This window comes from Octopus bimaculoides, chromosome 3 (assembly GCF_046866305.1).
Source record: "Octopus bimaculoides isolate indiv1 chromosome 3, ASM4686630v1, whole genome shotgun sequence".
NCBI lineage: Eukaryota > Metazoa > Mollusca > Cephalopoda > Octopoda > Octopodidae > Octopus > Octopus bimaculoides.
This window is the reverse complement of record NC_142930.1, coordinates 54,929,835-54,950,165: the sequence shown is the minus strand read 5'-3', so window position 1 is coordinate 54,950,165 and position 20,331 is coordinate 54,929,835. Positions and strand designations below refer to the sequence as shown.

General features: G+C 36.7%; 1 protein-coding gene across 1 annotated transcript in view; it reads left to right on the top strand.

The window, feature by feature from the left end:
• Positions 1-20,331, top strand: part of LOC106868453 (WD repeat and FYVE domain-containing protein 2) — an 89,001-nt gene that overhangs the window by 43,726 nt on the left and 24,944 nt on the right. The window contains exons 2-3 of the mRNA XM_014913727.3: positions 1,824-1,891; positions 12,481-12,554. Of these exons, the coding sequence (XP_014769213.1) occupies positions 1,824-1,891; positions 12,481-12,554 (142 nt within the window). The remainder of the gene's footprint in view (positions 1-1,823; positions 1,892-12,480; positions 12,555-20,331) is intronic.

Sequence of the window (20,331 nt, the reverse complement as noted above, 5' to 3'; positions counted from 1 at the left end):
AGCACCGCCTTTAATCAAGCAAATCAACCCCCAGGACTTATTCTTTCAGTTTCTGTCTACCAAATCCACTCACAAGGCTTTGGTTGGCCCAAGGCTATAGTAGAAGACACTTGCCCAAGGTGCCACGCAGTGGCACTGAACCCAGAATCATGTGGTTGGTAAGCAAGCTACCTACCACACAGCCACTCCTGCGCCTAGCTACTTACCACACAGCCACTCCTGTGCCTTTAGATAATGATTATATAGGAATTTAATGTGAAAAAAAATAATTGGGGAATTGGGATATCTCGTACATATCAACTTGTTTCCTCAATGTTTCGAAGATTGAATTACAGTTATGTTGAAAATAAAGATTATTTTTGAGACCCATGTGTTCCCTTCTATTTCTAGCCATACTAAACAACCATATAGGGGATAGACCACCTTCCAGACTATTTAAAAGAGAGAAATTAAGATTGCAGTAAAATACTGAAAGAAATATGTATTCAATAATTAATGTTTGCATTGTACACTGCTTTCTAGAAAGATTTCTTTCATAGAATTTCCAGGAAAGAGTGGAATAGTTCTCAAAAGTAATTTTTTTTTCAACATAATTGTTATGAAAACATCAAAATGTATCATCATCATCATCGTTTAACGTCCGCTTTCCATGCTAGCATGGGTTGGACGATTTGACTGAGGACTGGTGAAACCGGATGGCAACACCAGGCTCCAATCTAATTTGGCAGAGGAGGAAAATAAATTTGAGATGCATGAAATAAATATCCCCTCCTCATTTAGTTTTCACATTAAATTTTGATATAGTCTAGGTCATCAGAAAAGTTTTTGTAGAAAATTTCACTAAAAAATATCTACTTTCCTGAATGTTATGAAGAGACAAAATGTCCAGTTGACATAAGTAAATTAAAGCTAATTTTCTTATTCAGTTTTCTGTTTCTTCAACAACACCCAACAAATATGAAAAAATACTGGAATCAACATAATTTGGTCGATGCTGAATTAAACTTATAATTTGTAGAAAGTAGTGTTGAAAATGTTAGGCGACATTTATTTCCAGATGTATAAACAGATATTACAAAATACTGCCCCGCAGTAAAATGATATGACCCATTGTATAACATTTGTGATTGAAGCGTGTATTTGAAATATTCAGTAATAGAAGTTACAAGATCTGCATTTCGATAAGAATATATTAAAACTGGAATTTATAGAAATTTTCCAGACAGTCTAACCCTTAATGATTGCCTTTTTTTTTTTTTTTTTTTTTGGAACAAAATTACATTTTTTTTTTTTTAATTTCAAAAGTTAGGTGAAAAGAATTTTAAATAAATCATGAAATGTTAGTGTATAACCATGCACTAAAGGCATTTGACTCAAGATTATTCCATCTATTTCACTGGCTATAATTATCCAGTGTCTCTCTCTCCCCTCTATTTTTTCAAGGTGGTCAGTTATAATTTTAGTGAAATTTGATTGTTGCTGTTTCTGGCAAGTTGTGTAACCATATAAATACTCTTTTCTCAGTTCAGGTGGAGCTCTATTTATATAAACTATGGTCAACAACAACAGTACATTTTACAGTTTAAATGAGAAGAAATTTGAAATTAAACATAAGCAACTTCTTTCTTTCAGAATTTACTACAATAAGCAAAACAAACTGTCTCAATATCTTCCTCCTCTGCTCGAACTTGTTTGTCTCTCTTTTATTTGTATGTTTGTTGTTCTTTACTCCTTCACTCTCTGCCTCTCTACTCTCTCTCTCTCTCCCCTTTTCTATATCCCTTGTTTTCTCTCTATTAACTCCATTTTACTTATTCCATCAGGACTGTGAGAATATGGTTGAAGCGAGACACTGGACAGTATTGGCCAAGTGTATGCCATTCTATGCCCTGTAAGTTACACATTCTTTCTTCTGTTTGCTTGTAATTATTTGTTTGGCTAAAGCCAGTCATATTCTCTCAGCTGTGATATGATTAATTGATCAACCAGTTATATGTCACTGGCTACAAACTGAGAAGTCATTATTGAGAGTTTGTTCAAAATTACCTTTGTTTGTCTATCAGTTAGGTATGGCGTAGTGGTTAAGAGTGTGGACTACTAACCCCAAGATTCTGAGTTCAATTCCAGGCAGTGACCTGAATAATAATAAAAATAATAATAATAATAAAAATAATAACAACATCATCAAAAAATACCTTAGGAATGAGAACCCGGGTTCGAAATTTCCCCAAAACACCTGATTTTGGCTGGAGGGTATATCAGCCGAAGCATGTGAACAACAAACAAGATGAGGACAAATATCCGTCAATTATAAATAATGTAATCTGGTAGTGTTAACTGCAATAAACTGGCATCTTGTTTTGGAGAATATTCTCTCACTCCACACTTTCATGAAATAGCAGCTAAGCATCAGTAATATAAAAGCTCCTTGGTGCTTAGGAGACATTACATGCTGAATCCACTGGTGGTGGTCACTGTTAGAAGACTAGCTAAACATACAAAATGTTTCGTCAGCTTTATTTGAGTAAACTTATGACAAAGAAATAACTGAACAAAGCATTGGATAGGTTTTATTTTTAATGTGATTCATGTTGTCTAAACATTTCAGACTTAATATGGACTCTCATTTTAAAATGTAAAACATTTATTGTTGGATAGTTGATTGCTATGCTGAGTTATTTGACACTGTCGAAGTTATTTTAGTGGGTCAATGATATAATATATGTAGTGTTTGTAAGTGTGTGTGTGTGTGTGTGTGTGATATAGTATATCAAAGAGAATTGTGGAGGCGCAATGGCCCAGTGGTTAGGGCAGCGGACTCGCGGTCATAGGATCGTGGTTTTAATTCCCAGACCGGGCATTGTGAGTGTTTATTGAGCGAAAACACCTAAAGCTCCACGAGGCTCCGGCAGGGGATGGTGGCCAACTCTGCTGTACTCTTTCGCCACAACTTTCTCTCACTCTTACTTCCTGTTGTGCCTGTAATTCAAAGGGTCAGCCTTGTCACACTGTGTCACGCTGAATATTCCCAAGAACTACGTTAAGGGTACACATGTCTGTGGAGTGCTCAGCCACTTGCACGTTAATTTCAGGAGCAGGCTATTCTGTTGATCGGATCAACTGGAACCCTCGACGTTGTAAGCAACGGAGTGCCAACAACAACAACAACAACAACAAAGAGAATTGAGAGGTGGGTGAGGAGTGTGTGCTGATGGATAATGGTACACTTGTACTTAGTAAGTCTGAAAAAGAGGTAGCATAGAAGTGCTACCTTGAAAGGGTACTACATGTAGTGAATGCACAAGAGAAAGAGAGTCTTCCTAATGGGGACCCAATAGAGGAATCAGCTTTGTTAGTTGATAGCAGTATAGAAAATAAGCAATTTAGGATGCAAAGACAGGAAAACTCTTGATCCATCAAAAATCACCAGTGAGATGTGTAAAATATCTGACAGAGTAGGATATGGACTAGCCACTCACATAGTTTAATCAGGTTGTACAGGAAGGTGATATATCCAATGACAGCCTTAAGGTCAATTGTTACAATAGTAAAAAAGATGCCTAGGTAGAAATAATTACAAAGGCATCAAATTTTTGGATTGGGAGAGTGTAATAGCCCAATTAGTTAGGGACAGAATTAGATGATATATTTTCTGCATATAGTCTACAATTAGACATTGTTGTTATTGTTGTTGGCACTCAGTCGCTTACGACGTCGAGGGTTCCAGTTGATCCGATCAACGAAACAGCCTGCTCGTGAAATTAACGTGCAAGTGGCTGAGTACTCCACAGACACGTGTACCCTTAACGTAGTTCTTGGGAATATTCAGCGTGACACAGTGTGACAAGGCTGACCCTTTGAAATACAGGCACAACAGAAACAGGAAGTGTGAGAGAAAGTTGTGGTGAACGAGTACTGCAGGGTTCGCCACCATCCCCTGCCGGAGCCTCGTGGAGATTTTTTAGGTGTTTTCGCTCAATAAACACTCACAACGCCCAGTCTGGGAATCGAAACCGCTGCCCTAACCACTGGGCCATTGCGCCTCCACTCAATTAGACATTATATATATTTCTAATGAAACAGTAGTAAATCTTTCTTTGTTTTGAGATATAAAACTTGAGGATGTGCTCTTGGATTCAGATTTGGGACTGACACAAATTCTTGAGAAATTATAGAAAGCATGATTTGCATGTATATTTAAATTTTCAAGAAAAAATTCTGAAGTGATTTTGTATACATGTGTAAAGCAATAAGTTCTTACTTACTGTGTGTCAGTGTGTGTATATATGTGTGTTTAATTTACAAGTCACAAGGCCATCTCACTTGTCCTAGTGCCACTAACAAAAGCACCCAGTACATTCTGTAAAGAGGTTTGTGTTAAGAATGGTATCCAGTTATAGAAATCATGCAAAAACAGAGATACTGGAGAACATCTTGGACCTCTGACTTATTGGGGCCTTCTGAAACCATCCAGCCCATGCTATATGTCAGCATCAAAAGCAGATGTAAAATGACATTTCTATCTGTGTATCTGTCTGTCTATCTATCCACACACACACACACACACACACACACACACACACACAAATATATTGTTTGTATAGTTTCAAGCCACTTTAGAATTGTCCACTCACCTGTTTATTTTACCTAGTTCTTTTTCATTAAAATTTATGAAATATGAGCAAGTTGCAGTGTTTATGTGTAAGATGCATTGAAGAGGAATCACTATTCTATAGCTTAAAACATACCTGCACAACGTTGCTGATTTAACTCACAATTTAATACTAAACATACTGATACAACTTTGGACTAAATCCCCAAAATTGTACCTATATATGTGTTTGTGCGTGAAAGAGACAAAGCATTTTGCATTAAGCAGGTATAAAGGAATATTTTTGTTGGCCTAATGTAATAAGACTTTGGAGATTAAGCAGTAAGTTTGATAGCTAATTTGCACTTCACTTTATCAACCCCAACAATTCTAAAGTACCTACTTTGAAGTGTTTTGTATTCATTCCTATGTCTTTCTCTGACAAATAATAATGTCTTTATTATTGCCACAAGCATGATGATTAATGGAACAGATTACTATTTAGAAACTGAATGAAATGTGTATCGTTCTCTGTGTTTGTCCTCCGTCACCACTTAACTGGTGTTGTGTGTTTCTGTCCCTGTAACATAGCAATTCAATAAAAGAGACAGCAACAATAAATACCAGGCTTTCAAAATAAAAAAATAAAAAATAGGACTGGAAGCATTGATTCATTCAACTAAAATTCTATAAGGTGGTGCCACAGCATGGCTGCAGTCTAATTCTGAAAGAAGTAAAAGATATAAAAAAAACACCAAACAAACATATAGTAAAGTCCCATGTGGAGGCCTACTACTTTTGGTCATTCAAGGAACCCCACAGTTATAGCATTATCCGACTAACAAGTTCTTTTCCAGTTGTAGGCCCACTCATTCAAATCATGCTTGCCACTTTCACCTACCTTTTAATAAATTTTCTAGAAGGTAACACTGCCTTCTCTGCCCCCACCTTCCTGTCCAAGTCAAACTTAATATCAGTAAAGACTTGGTTGACAAGGAAAGTATCTCTTCTATGTCTTGTCAGTTATATCCACTATGCAACCTCTTTAACCAGAGCCATCAGACAAAGAAAAGTTGATTTCCATTCCCAGCTAAAGGAAGGTGACAGGGCAGTTTTTCTAATGGACTCAGCAATTGCCAGACCCATTGAACATGTGATAACAGTTGCTCTACATAACCTTGCAAATGAGTGCTTGTAGAATTGTTTTGTCATTTTGCATGCAACTGAGAGAGGCCTAGCTAACAACATTCCTGTGCCCCATTGAGTTTATTTTGTATTGGCAAGCCCCCCCCCCCCCCAATCAAAATTTCTGATAATACTGCCTGGCTGAGATTTCTGAAAGTTATCTAGTTTCCAAGTTGAATGTCTTTTAAAACAAACCAATCTGTTGACTCTTGTTGACACAAAATTTTGTTGAGTACATCATTATTAGTCCTCCCTATAAAAACTGATATCCAAGTTATACTGGTCACATTACCTGACTTGTTGATATTTGTGTGCACCTGACAACATACCAGATGTTAAATGCTTAGTTCTGTTCTTTGCCTGACCTAGTACTGCAGAATCAGCATGTCCTCACATCAGCTATGGTGCACACTGAGCCTTCTGTGCTCATTGGTCTTTTCTGAACAGTGATCTGTGTATCTGCCAAGAGAATATCAGAAAAGTTACTGCAGTGATATCTGGCTTGTAGTAACCAAGCTTTCACAGTTATGTTGCTTTTTGAACCACCAGTATAGGGGCTCTTCCTCTCAATGCGAAGTAGAATTCACAAAGTGCTGTATTGTTCACCCACTGATGTGAAGGTATGTGAGCTGGGATCATCATGAAACGTGTTAGTTTTATCCTACTGGTGCATCTACATATGTGAGGCTCCAAGTTGTCAGGGTTTCAACATAGTCATATGTCATTCAATGCTGATGCTTCAGCTGACCGACAGTAATGCCAGCAACATCGTTTGGTTATAGCTGTTCCATCCAATACAATAGGAATCATGAGGTCAGAGTAATGGTTTGCATATTCACTTGATAAAAGAGCATGGTGCCAGGCTACCTCCAATTGATAATGGCTGAATGCTTCCAAGAAGAAACCATAGCTGGATCTAAGTTAGTTTCCAAAAGTGTCTCAACCTCAAGGTGCTGATAGAATTGCCATTCTGGTACTGCCTTGCCTCCCTTATTTGGAGAGATCAAGATAAAAATGATCACTTGCATACAATTTGATGTGCCATTCTGAGTAACATGCTTAATGGAGCAGCTACCACACTGTGATCTATTGAGTCTCTTCTTGCAAACAACATGGTCTGTCTTCTGAAGTGCATGGTCTCTGTCTTATTTCCTATATTTTACCCTTTCTCTGGCACTCAATTGACTTTCCACTAAAGCCGTTAAATTTTTTGAGAGCATACATAGGTGATCTCAGACCTCTCAACCCAAGTATCCTTAAGCTCCCTCCCATTTATGACATTGACTGTACTCCCAGACATCCTCAACAAAAGAAGCAGAAGCTAAATTCTACCATCTAGCTGCATTCCATTGAGATGTCTGCAATGGTGTTTGTAGAATTGGCCAGTAGAATTTGCTCTTTTTACAAGCAGTGAAATAATAGATGCTTCAATCTGAACAGGCAAAAACAAGAGCAAGCCATGATGGGCTCAGGCAGTACTATATGATGGACACGATGCAGATGTTTGTCTGCTCTGCCCAACCTTCAGGGATAGCTTTCTCTCGGCTCACTCTTGGGTGATATTGATCTCCTTACTCCTAATGTCACCCAAGATATTTGAATGGAACCAACTTAACCTGACAGTTAACCCATTACCTCTAATGATAATATACTCATTATACAGTCATAAAAAGTTGTTACTTTGTCCTTGTGTTACTGATAAACCATTTAAAAGAAAAACAAATCAATAGTTAGGCTTTCTATAATAAGCTGGAAACTAGTGTACATGTAAATCAACTTTTATAGCCGAGTTGCGAATTATATTTTTGCTAAAGCAATTAGGACTACTGCCTTAAAAAGGATACAAAGATGTAGTGGGAGATATACAGGAATCCCTCGTAAGTTGTTCCTGAAAATCTGGCTGTAATGTGAACTTCTGAAATGTGGAATTTTTCTATTGATTTTCATATTATCAAGTTAGATTATGTTCCTATGTACTTTTTCAAAGACACCCCCTCCAAAAAAGAAGCAACAAATAACAAGCAATCCTATCATCTTTATACATGAAAATAATTTTGAAACATACATGGTACAATATAGACATAAAAACACAAAAATATTTCAAGAGGAATACATTAGGGAATTAATAAAAGTCAGTATATTGTAAGATTACATTCTTACCACAAAAGATGTTGACTACTGTGTGAGGGGTGGTGGTGGTGGTGGAATGAGCATTACTAGGAAGATGCGGGACAATATTTACTTTCTTATAGTTCATTAGGCAGCAAGCTGGTAGAATCATTAGCACACCGGATAAAATGCTTGTCTTTGTGTTCTTAGTTCAAATTCTACCGAGGCTGACTTTGCCTTTCATGGTTGATAAAAAGAGTACCAGTTGAGCATGGTGGGGTCGATATAATTGACTTATCACTCCTCTGAACTTGCTGGCCTTCTGCCAAAATTTGAGATAAATATTTACTGTCTTATAATTCATTATCACCAACATCATCTTGAAGGGTGAAAAACTTATCCAAAGTTGTTTATTGTTTATGATGCATCATCTCTTTGTACAGGAACTGAGCTCATTGTAAACTCCTCTTGTAATTTTTATAATGTTCATGATTAGAATCATTATTAGCAAAAACCTGCAGACCTCCCTCTATTAGTGTCAACCTTTTAACAATAATTTTTGTAGCAAAGTTGAAGGTTTCAGCTACATTATCCTCAACATCCATTATGCTGAATTTCTTCCAGAAATCTCCAACTGTAGGTTTATCCTCCTACTCAATTGCTTTCATAAGTTGTTTTGCAAGTTTCTCTCGTGCAACATGTCTTGAAGTTAGCTATCACACTGGAGCAAAGTTGTATTCTTTGGGATATATTCTGCTCTCACATTATCAGAAGGGTCATCTAAGTTTGATGGGTGGCTTGGTGCACTGTCTAAAAGAAGTAATGCTCTGTTTGAAATATTGTGTCTGGCACTGTACCTTTCTATTGCACTTTACACTTTTGTGTAAACCACTCTTTGAAAAGGCTCTCAGTCATCCATGCCTTCTTATTTGAACACAAAATCAGAAGTTAAACTTTGTGTAACCTTTGAAAGCCTTAGAATTTTCGAAGTGATGCACATGTAGGGGCTTTAATTTCATATCACCTGTGGCATTTCCTCCTGAAAGAAGTGACAGATGATTTCTGGCTGCTTTAAATGCTAGTACTGATTGTTGTTATCAAGAAATAAAGGTTTTAGTGGGCATGCACTTCTAGAAAAGTGCAGTTTCATCAACATTATATACTTGCTCTGGTATGCAACCCCCGGCAGCAATCATTTTCTTCAACTGTTTAGGATAATTAGTAGCAGTCCTCCGTATCAGTGACTAAAGTTTCACCAGTCATTTTTATGTTGTGCAAATTCACGCACTTCTTAAATCTTTCAAACAAGACTTTACTTGTCAAAAAGGGTTCCTTCATTTGAAGTTTCACTTTCCTTTTTCTACAAATCGTCATATAAACTTTTGGCTCATTTTTGAATTACCATCATAATTATTGGCACATTACATCAATTCTGATCCTTGACCCATACACTCAAAAATCATTCCATTTTAAGCATTATATTAGATCTATGGGAAAATATGGTCTGGACAGCCAGCAGATTAGCTTCTTGAGCACTTGACATAATTTTTTCTGTTGTCACATACTGTTCCTGATGCAAGATTTCATGTTCTGGCAATGTAACTTAGTTTCACTTCTGCATAAAGTCTTTTTAAATCATCAAGTTTAATATCCTGTGTAACCACTTTATGGTTCCTTTACACATTACTGCCTTCAGGGTTGTCTGATAGACCATCTTAAATTGAAGGTAAATTCAACAGAAGCAACAAATATGTAGTAAAAGACATTGACCCAGGAAAAATCTGATTTGTAGGAGCAGAAAATTGTCCTATTTCTATCGATGCAATAATGAAAATGAGATGAAAAGGTGAATGACTGAGGAAGAGAAAGTACTACATGATGATAGTTAGCTTACAGTTCACCAGATTTTATAGATAATTCACCCCTTGCATTTCTGACTTAAGACACACAGTCATGCATACATGTGTTAGCATACATGCTGATATCTGTTGCCAGTTGGATTCAAAAGTTGATGGGTTGATAGTGGTGATAATGTGGGTTGCATTGGTTTAGATGTTAGTGACAGTGGGCAGGTGTTGTTGGTGTTATATTGTTCTTGCTAACTATATTGCTGTGGCTGTTTAAACCAACTTTTAAATGTGCTAGGATATCACTTTATATGTTTTTATTTGAAATGGATTTTCTTGTCTTCATACCATATATTACTGTTGCTGTTGGTCTTTGTGCTCATGATGATGATAGAAACACACACACACAATCACATTAAGTACATCATATATACATATGTGTGTGTAATGTGATGATAGTTTTTCAAATCGTTAACTATATCTACTTTGATCTTAACTAAAATGTAAGTGGTCATTGAGCTAAGAAGAAAGTGTAGTTTTAAATTGTTAATAATTTAAAAACCATGCAATACAAGTTTCCGTAAGAGCAAAATTACAGACCATATCCCAAAATTAATGGTCATACCTTACAATTTCCATGAAATCACACAACCTGAGGTGGCTGTAACATAGGGAATGCTTACTCTCTGCCTGCAAACAAATTTTTAAAAACAAAAACTTAGATTATCATAACTTGAACTACCTTTGGCTGTGGGTTTTCTCAGTCAGAGCCAACCTGGGGTTAAACAACAATTGGGACTACATGTTTTTATCAAAGAAGCTATGTGATAAATATATATACCCCTGATGTAAGTCTATCAAAGCCAGATCAACTAACTGCATATTAAGACTTGGCTTTAGTACAAACCTATTAATATATCAAGGATAAAATTTACATCTGCCATACTTCAACTGATTAACATCAGAAGGTAGACTAAGTTAATTGACTTTTTTCCACTGTTTACTTAAAATTAATAGATTATTTATCTGAACCCATGACTACTAAAGTGAATGTAACATTTGGCAGAGGTGTTTTCATATTCCTTTGAAAAGCTTTCTGCCTTCAGGCTCTACTTACCACTAATCATTTGGAAACTTTTGATCGATTATTGTCGCAATGTCATTTGCAGTTTATTGTCAGAACTTTGTGTTGCACATGAGGTTTAGAGCTCTCTCACAGCACTTGTTTAGACCTCTTGAGCACAAGATTGTGCTATATAGAGGAGCTTGCCATGATAATATGTACTTCATAGAGCAGCTTTCTATCAGAATACATGTTGTATAGATGAGCTTTCTGTCATTATATATGCTGTATAGTCATCATGCATGCTATACAGATGTGCTCTCTATCACAACACCTGTTGTATGAAAGAGCTTTGTATCACAATTCATGCTGGACAGAGGAGCTCTCTGTAGATGTGTGCTTTATAGAGGAGCTCCCTGTCACAATATCATTTTATGTGTGGAGAATTAAGGAGCAGTAACTGGTAGTATTATTTAATTTGTGTGTGTGTGTGTATGCATGCAAGTAGCAGTCATTAGATCATTACTGCATCTGGGAGACATAACTGGACCTTGTAGAGCACCTGAATTCAGAGAATTTGAAAAACAAAAGCCCCTCCAATGCAAACAGTGATAGTGGCCTGACAAAAATTTACAATAAAAAATATTGGTAACCACTGCAGTCCATAATGGAACAGCTTAGCTGGAAGGTAAGATAAATAGTGAAATGCTTTACTGATGTCCAGGACAACAATTGTATGTGTATTCTTCAAGTAGTCACAATGAGGATGTGTTTGTTCATTCCACAACAGGAATCTCTCTCCCCAATTAGTTTTAATGGACTCTCAATTCCTTGTCTGTGCCAATAACATCAATGCAGTTGAGTGGTTCTTTTCTTTTATTAGAGTGTAAAAGTAAACAAAATACAGCACTTAGTATGGTTTGGTGTTGAGCACACTAGTAATGGCTATCAAAGCCTACCAATAATAGGAATAGGTGGAATATGTCCATAAATCTTCTCTTTGACATGTGCTCATGTCAAAGCATTTTGGGTCCTCACTAGAAGCTTAGTGTTTGTACCCTCAAGACAATCCTAAAGCTTTTTCATAATCCATGGCTCCATAGAGAAGACTACAAAGCAGTGTGAATACATGACTGCCTTTGAAGATGAAAGCCACTTGCTCATTTGTTCATTGATGGCACACAACACAATTCAGAGTCCATGACTTCAACTACCTTGAGTCCAATGTTGCTGACGAGATGGATTTCCCCACACAAGAAACAAGACTGTAACACCTGTAACCAGCTTCAAAATATGTGGCAACTAAGTGTTCCAGAATTAGTAAGGCTAGTGTTAGTGTGGGCGTGTGTATGTGTTTATATGTGCTCTTGTGTGTGTGTGTGTGTATATCTTTTACTAATATATTTTGACAAAAGATGTAAACATTGGACTGATAACTCTGTGCTTTCAAACAAAAATACTTTGCAGTATTTATTGTGCCAGCATTACAAAGATACTCCTTTGTCACTCTTGCCATTGTAAAGACACTGAAGCTGTACTTGGCTCATAGAAGACTTGTCAGTTACAATGCTATTATTCATAAAATGAGCAATTATTTTGATTTTAATAGCTCTTCTTTGTCTCTTGCCCTCAGTATTACTACTATTATGTTTCACTTCAGATATTTCTGCTTTGTTACATTTCAGCTGCTGCAACTGCTATGGATTATAATGGTGAAACCAGACGGCTATTCGTTGGTCTAGATAATGGTACAATATCGGTGAGTATTTTTGTTGTTAGTTTTGATTTTAAACTATGCAAGCCCTGTTATTCAGGCATTCTTTTGCTGGCAAGGGGTGTAATAAATCTGTGATATTCTAAGAAATAGTTCTTCATATGTCTGTATGCAGTGGAGTCATAGGAGTGCTGTATAGACACATGCTACATTTTGGATGCTTTTTACCAGTTGGAACCCATCTCTCTCCAGGTCTGAATGTTTTGAGAGAGAAAGAAAGAGAGAGAGAGTAGGGTGAGAAAGAGGAAGAAAGTAGAATCAGCTTCTGTACTTGGCTGCTACTTTATTTATCAACTTCAAAATGATGAAAAGTGGGATTTGAACTCGGAATGTAAAGTGTTAGAACAAATACTACAAAGTATTGTTTCCAAGGTTTTAACAACTGTGCAAGTCATCCACCTTGTATGTTTGTCCAAACTAGAGCAATACATAAGCATGTGATGCCCAACAAGAAACAACCATAATAATATCTATTATTATTACTATTATTATTAAGGTGGTGAGCTGGCAGAATTGTTAGCATGCTTGACGAAATGCTTAGCAGTATTTCATCTATTTTTACGTTCTGAGTTCAAATTCTGCCGATGTCGACTTTGCCTTTCATTCTTTAGGGGTCGATAAAATAAGTATCAGTTGATTACTGGGGTTGATGTAATCGACTCATCTCTACTTCCTCCAAGCTGCCCTTGTAAAAATTTGAAATATTATTATTAAGAAGTTGACGAGCTGGCAGAATCGTTAGCATGCTGAATAAAATGCTTACGCTGAACAAAGTACTGGGGTCAATGTAATCGACTAGTCCCCTCCCCCCAAATTTCAGGCCTTGTGCCTTTAGTAGAAAATATTATTATTATTATTATTATTATTATTAAGAAGGCAGCGAGCTGGCAGAATTATTAGCATGCTAGGCAAAATGCTTAATGCAATTTTGTCTGTCCTTATGTTCTGAGTTCAAATTCTACCAAGGTTGACTTACCTTTCATTCTTTCTGGGTTGATAAAATAAGTACCAATTACACCCTGGGGGTCAATATGATCAAATTATCTCCTCCCTAAAAAATTTTATGCCATGTGCCTATAGTAGAAAGGATTATTATTGTATTAAAACCCACAGCTTATATTGCTGGGTATGATGAAAAGTGTCAGCTGTCCACAGCCAGCAGACTAAGGTGACACTTGTTTACTGGTCATGCTTCAAGAACCCTGCGAAGAATTCTTGCAGTTCCAAGCAATACTGATTGTTGTGGGTGTTCTACCTTCACACTTGCACAAATCTTTTTCAGCCATATTCGTAGTTGAGTGCTGATACTTCCAAGTGCACCAATTACAATTGGTATCATGTCTACTCTCTTCATTAACCACAACCTTCGTATTTTCCACTTTAAATCATCATAGTTGTTTATTTCTTCTTTCTTTCCCACTTTAAATCGTCATAGTTGTTTATTTTTTCTTCTTTCACATTGATCCTGTTGGCACCGGGATATGCTATGTCGATTATCATACATGTTCTTTCTTTTTTATTCACCACAACAATGTCTGGTTTCCTATGTCTGGTCATGTTATCGCATAGGATTTTGCAATTCTCATTTTCGGTGACTCCTTCTGGGGTTCGCTGATACCACATGTTTGCTCTTTGTAGGCCGTGATTTCCACAGAGTTCCCAATGGATCATTCTTGCCACATTGTCATGGAGTCTTTTGTATTTGCATTGTGCCAATTTCAGGCATTCACTAACAATTTGCCATACCGTTTCACCCCTCTCACCATACATTCTGCATTTGTCGCTATCGGTAGTGTTGTCTATTCTATACTTTGTTATTATTAAGGCAGTGATTTGGCAGACAAAATGCTTAACAGCCTTTCTTCCAACACTTTACATTCTGAGTTCAAATCTTGCCATGGTCGGCTTTGCCTTTCATCCTTTTGGAGTTGATAAAATAAGTACCAGCAGGGTACAAGAGCTGTTGTAATCAACAATCTCTTTCCCCCTAAAATTGCAGGCCTTGTGCCAAAAATTTGAAACAATTATTATTTTGTATCATCATCATCATCATTTAACGTCTGCCTCCCATGCTGGCATGGGTATATTGTTTCTAATCAAGCTTCAATCCAACAGTTTTGAAGGGAGAAGATTAGTCAATGCCATCAATCCTAATATTTGATAAATCATTTATCAACACCGAATAGAGTGAATGCAAAATCGACATCGGCAAGGTTTGAACTTAGAATGTAAAGAGGCCAAACGAATACCATACAACCTTATTTCTGATGCTCTGGCAATTCTGCCAGTCTACCTCCTTTAATATTAATAATAGTAATAGTGGTTTCAAATTTTGGCACAAAGCCAGCAATTTCAGAGGAAGGTGTTAGTTGATGATTACATCAACATCAGTACTCAACTGTTACTTATCTTAACAACCCTAGAAGGATGAAAGGCAAAGTTGACTTAGGAATTTGAATGCATATGTAGAGACAGACAAAATGCAGCTAAGCATTTTGTCCAGTGTTTCAGCAATTCTGCCAGCTCACCATCTTAATAATGACAATAGAGTGCCTAATAATTAACATGGCAGTGCCAGGAGATCAACATATCATGAAAAAAAGAGAAAAGGTTGATGAATATGGGGACCTGAGAATTGAGATTGCTAAGATGTGGTAGCTACAAGAGTTAAACATAAAGGTTATCCCTATTGTCATTGGAGCACTGGGTTCAATACCACCCAATCTGAAAAAACATTTGAAAACTTTTGCAATACACCTAGATTGTAGGGTATTTCTAAAGTTGGCATTACTTGGAACTGCATGCATATTGCGTAAAGTACTGTCTGTCTGAGGTCCTTGTGACTTGACAAACAGTACAAAACCCCGCGGTAGACACAATATCTTCAATCAACAACCTCACAATATTGCATCTTGTGCGATGTCTATAATAATAATGATGATAATAATAATAATGGTTGATACATGACAAACAATTCTGAGGGGTGAAAGTTAACCAACACTATTGAGCCCAATACTTGACTGGTACTTGATTTTTTTTTAGTTCTTTTCTTTTTTACACTCTCGGAGTGGTTGGCGTTAGGAAGGGCATCCAGCTGTAGAAACTCTGCCAAATCAGATTGGAGCCTGGTGTTGCCTCTTGGTCCACCAGTCCTCAGTCAAATTGTCCAACCCATGCTAGCATGGAAAGCGGACGTTAAACGACAATGATGATAAGGAGGAAAAGCAAAGTTGATCCCTACAGGATTTGAACTTTCAGCATAAAGATAAAAAAAAAAAACATTGCAAGGTATTTTGGCTGACTCTAATGATTCTGCCAATCCTCATGCTGCCACTGCCATGAGGATGATGATTTTGGCACAAGGCCAGCAATTTTAAGAGAAGTGGATTTTTATTTCATTGACATTGGTAGAATTTCAACTCAAAATGCAAAGATCTGCAAGAAATACCATAAGATGTGTAGTCTGACACTATACTGCTTCTTCCTATTCAGAATAAAATATAAATCTTTTTATCATAGGAACAAAGCCTGAAAGTTTGTGGGATGGATTGTGTTGGTTAAATCAACTCTAGTGCTTGATTGGCACTTTAGTTTATTAATAAGTTGACCTTAGAGTGATTCGATCTGAGAATGTGAAGATTATTCTGAAGCTCTGATTCCACCAACCTTATCCGTTTTAATAACAATTGATTTTAACATAGAAATGTATGAGGCCTGAAATTTGGGGAAAGTGGTTTGTTGAGTAATCAATCCTAGTACTTTGGTACTTTATTTTATTATTCTGAAGAGATCTTGGTGGTATTTGAACTTGGAGCATCAAGAACTGGGAGTCTGCCAGTCCATTTATTTCATGTTTAAAAAAATGTTTTGCAATGATGGGTGTTGATGTACTTTATAAAGGTAGAGGTTTTAATTTAGAAGTGTGGTGTTCATTGAGACTGTGGGGCACTTAGAAAGATTAGGATATGTTTGAGAATGGAGACACTAACACTTTGCAAAGAATTCATTTCTTGGACTCAACTGAAGTGTTAAAAAATTGCATGTGTGTGTGTGTGTGTGTGTGTGTGTATATATAATAATAATAATAATAATACAATTAAACCTTGGGAGAGGCATTATGCCGGTAATAAACACATGCACTGGTTCAATCCTTTATTAATTTATATAGTTTTTTGTTAAATTATTTCATTGCACTCTTGCAATCTCTTCAGTAACTTGTCTCTCCACTTCCATTTATTTTGAATGTATGATCTGGCATTGTTTTGGCGTTGTTTCGAAACTGTTTGGTATGAGCATGTGAGTGTGTGCAAGCTCGTATGTGATACTCAAAATGTTTGTGGCACCAGAATTTGGTAGGGTAAAAACCAAAAACAAAATCAAGAGATTTGGTGAATTAAATTTGAAGAAAAGCAACAAAAATGTATGCTATAACCTAATACATTTTTGTTGCTTTTCTTCAAATATACTTGCATGTAGATATATCTGTGTATGCATTTACGAGGTGTATTCAAAAAGTACTCTAAATGTAACAGCCAGGAACTGACACAGCCTACCAGCACAAAAATGTTCATGCATGTGCAAGAAGGGTGGCATCACCTCCTACCCAAAGGATTTAGTTTAGAGTGGGAAAAAATAAAAGTTGGATACTTTTTGAACACACCTTGTATGTGTGTCATTGTTCAATTATTCCCTCTGTATTAATGACCACATTTTCACATTTGTGAAAGAAAGCCGCTTGGTCTTTCATTTGTTCTTGAGACTTTGAAAGCATTCTGAGTATATAAATCAACTTGTCAGCTGGTCTCTCTATTTTCTTTTCATGTTTTTGTTTCTGACCTCACAGCAACAAGCACCAAATTTTCCTTGTGAGGAAAATTCCATTTAGATTTTGTTCATTTGTAATGTCACTTTTGTTATATTCTTTTTAATGTTAATTTGATCAAGCAGGCCTATGATCAAAGATGTTCCAGCCATAACTATCCAATGTATTTTTCATCAGTCATAATGTATCTGGGACTACCTTATCCACAATGGCTTTGTTTTTCTTTTTTTAACTATTGGGTATGCAATTTAAGGGAAGTTGGATTGCTATTTCTAGCAGGTTGTCTTGTTGACTCATCAATGTCAGCCATTTGACTGTATTAGGGAAGGCTAGAATTAAAAAAAGAAAAATTGGTAAATTTTGTTTTAGTCATGGCCCTTTTTATGGTCAGTTGTGAAAACTAGTATTATATCATCAAGTCATCATCATCATCGTTTAACGTTCGCTTTCCATGCTAGCATGGGTTGGACGATTTGACTAAGGACTGGTGAAACCAGATGGCTACACCAGGCTCCAATCTGATTTGGCAGAGTTTCTACAGCTGGATGCCCTTCCTAACGCCAACCACTCAGAGAGTGTAGTGGGTGCTTTTACGTGTCACCCGCACGGAGGCCAGTCAGGCGGTACGACAAAATTCTTTTTCCCTGGATAACACAGTAATCCATCATCGGCAACATTCCAAGATAATCTGGTACCTATTATTGACAGGTAGAAAAACTGAGGCAACATACAATAAAATCATTTCTCTGAAACCCAGCATTGTCCATTCGACCAATTTATCTCTTCTGATAGGTCAAGGTTGAAGCACAGCCATATATCATAATTACCACTACTCCAGCAACTTCTCATTAACACCATTATCTGACTAAATTCTATTTAAACTAAAAACCTGAGACTTGAAGCCTGAAACATGGAGTTAATTTATATTCTAGCATGCAGAAGTCTATTGTTTCTCATTTTTGTTTTTTTCTTAAGTTCCTGCTGACAGTCTATATATCACATTCTGCTATATTTTAGGGTTATTTTTTGCTGTAACTAAAGGAGGAAGGGCATTACTCATGACATTTTATTACAGGGCTTCCTTGAATGGAAGGGCACCACTAGTTCAAAAATTGTTGCATTAAGAAACAACATATCAAAAATGTCAAGTAATTCTCGGGTTGGAAATGCAGTCAAAATAATTCCTTTCAGTGAACCCTCTCCAGCCAAGGCTCTGGTGGTGGTGGTGGTGGTGGTGGTGGTGGTGGTGGTATTAAATTTGGTGACAGATTAAGTCTACCACATAAGAATGGGGACTGCTCATCCTTCAAGCTTCTGCACAGTTTCTGTCTACCTAATTTTACTCACAAGTCATTAGTTGACTCAAGGCTATGGTAAAAGACACTGGAACCATGTTGAGGTATCAAACCTAGTATCAAGTGACTGAGAAAAAATTTCTCGATCATATGACCACATAATGTTCAGTGGGGATTAATTTTATAAATAACTAAAATAAATAAATAAATAAAATAAAACAAAATAAAATGCAAGTAGGGCAAATATTTTTATCCTATTATTTTTTTCCCCTATTGATTAATTATTTATAGCATCAGATGTTTTACTCATGTTCATAAACTGATGATTGTTGCCAGTCAAACTGGTTTCTGCATATACTTTGGATGTTGGTTAGAACAATGAAGCAATCAAAAGAGACAAATTATTATTTATTTTTATGCTAGTTATATTATGGTTATTATTTTTCTAATTATTATTATCATGCTCATTACTATTGTCGTGCATTAGCTGCATTTACATCATGAACTGTGTTGAACCTCTATAATAAAATTCAGCTATGTCAATGAAAAACTAATTAGCCTATTGTCTGCCCACTCCTTGAAGAGACACAGGAATGATATAAAAGAATATAATATACACACATACGGTGGTGAGCTGGTAGAATCGTTAGCACGTCAGGCGATATGCTTAACAGTATTTCGTCTGCCGCTACGTTCTGAGTTCAAATTCTGCCGAGGTTAGCTTTGCCTTTCATCCTTTCGGGGTCGATTAAATAAGTACCAGTTACACACTGGGGTTGATGTAATTGACTTAGTTTCTTTGTCTGTCCTAGTTTGTCCCCTTATGGGCAATAAAGAATTAGATATACACGCATACTGTATGTACCATGTAACAGATATAAGGTGGAAGAAATGATCATAAACTTCCATTGCTGCCCATCACCCAAAAATTTTCATCTGTTCCGACATTTATTCACGTGAAGGCACATGGCTTAGTGGTAAGGCTATTCAGCTCACAATCATAAGAACGTAAGTTCAATTCCTGGCAGTGTGGTGTGTCCTTGAGTAAGACACTTTATTTCATGTTGCTCCAGTCCACTCAGATGGTCCACTCAGCTGGCAAAAATGAGTTGTATTTGTATTTCAGAGAGACAGTTTTATCACACTCTGTGTCATACTGAATCTCCCTGAGAACTATGTCAAAGGTGTGCATGTCTGTGGAGTGCTCAGCCACTTACACGTTAAGTTCACGAGCAAGCTATTCCATTAATTGGATCAACTGGAACCCTCGTTGTATCCGACGGAATGTGCCAGTTTATTTATTCATGTAATTTTTGTTTGTTTTTCCACATTGTTTCTTGCAAACCCAGAGATCATCATCATTTAATATCTGCCCTCCATTCTGGCATAAGTTGGATGGTTTGACAGGAGCATGCATCAGACTTCTGTATTTTTTTGACATGGTTTTTTTACAGCTGGATGGCCTTTCTTATGCCAACCACACAGCAGAGTGGACAGATAGATCTGTAAAAAAATTGGGATATTTATATGAATCACTGGAGTAAATATATTTATTGCACACTACTCTTTACTAACTCTAGAAGCTAACAAGCTGTTTGTCTGTTTCAGAGTGCTATGTTGTGGTATGACTTATAAGTATCTGGAC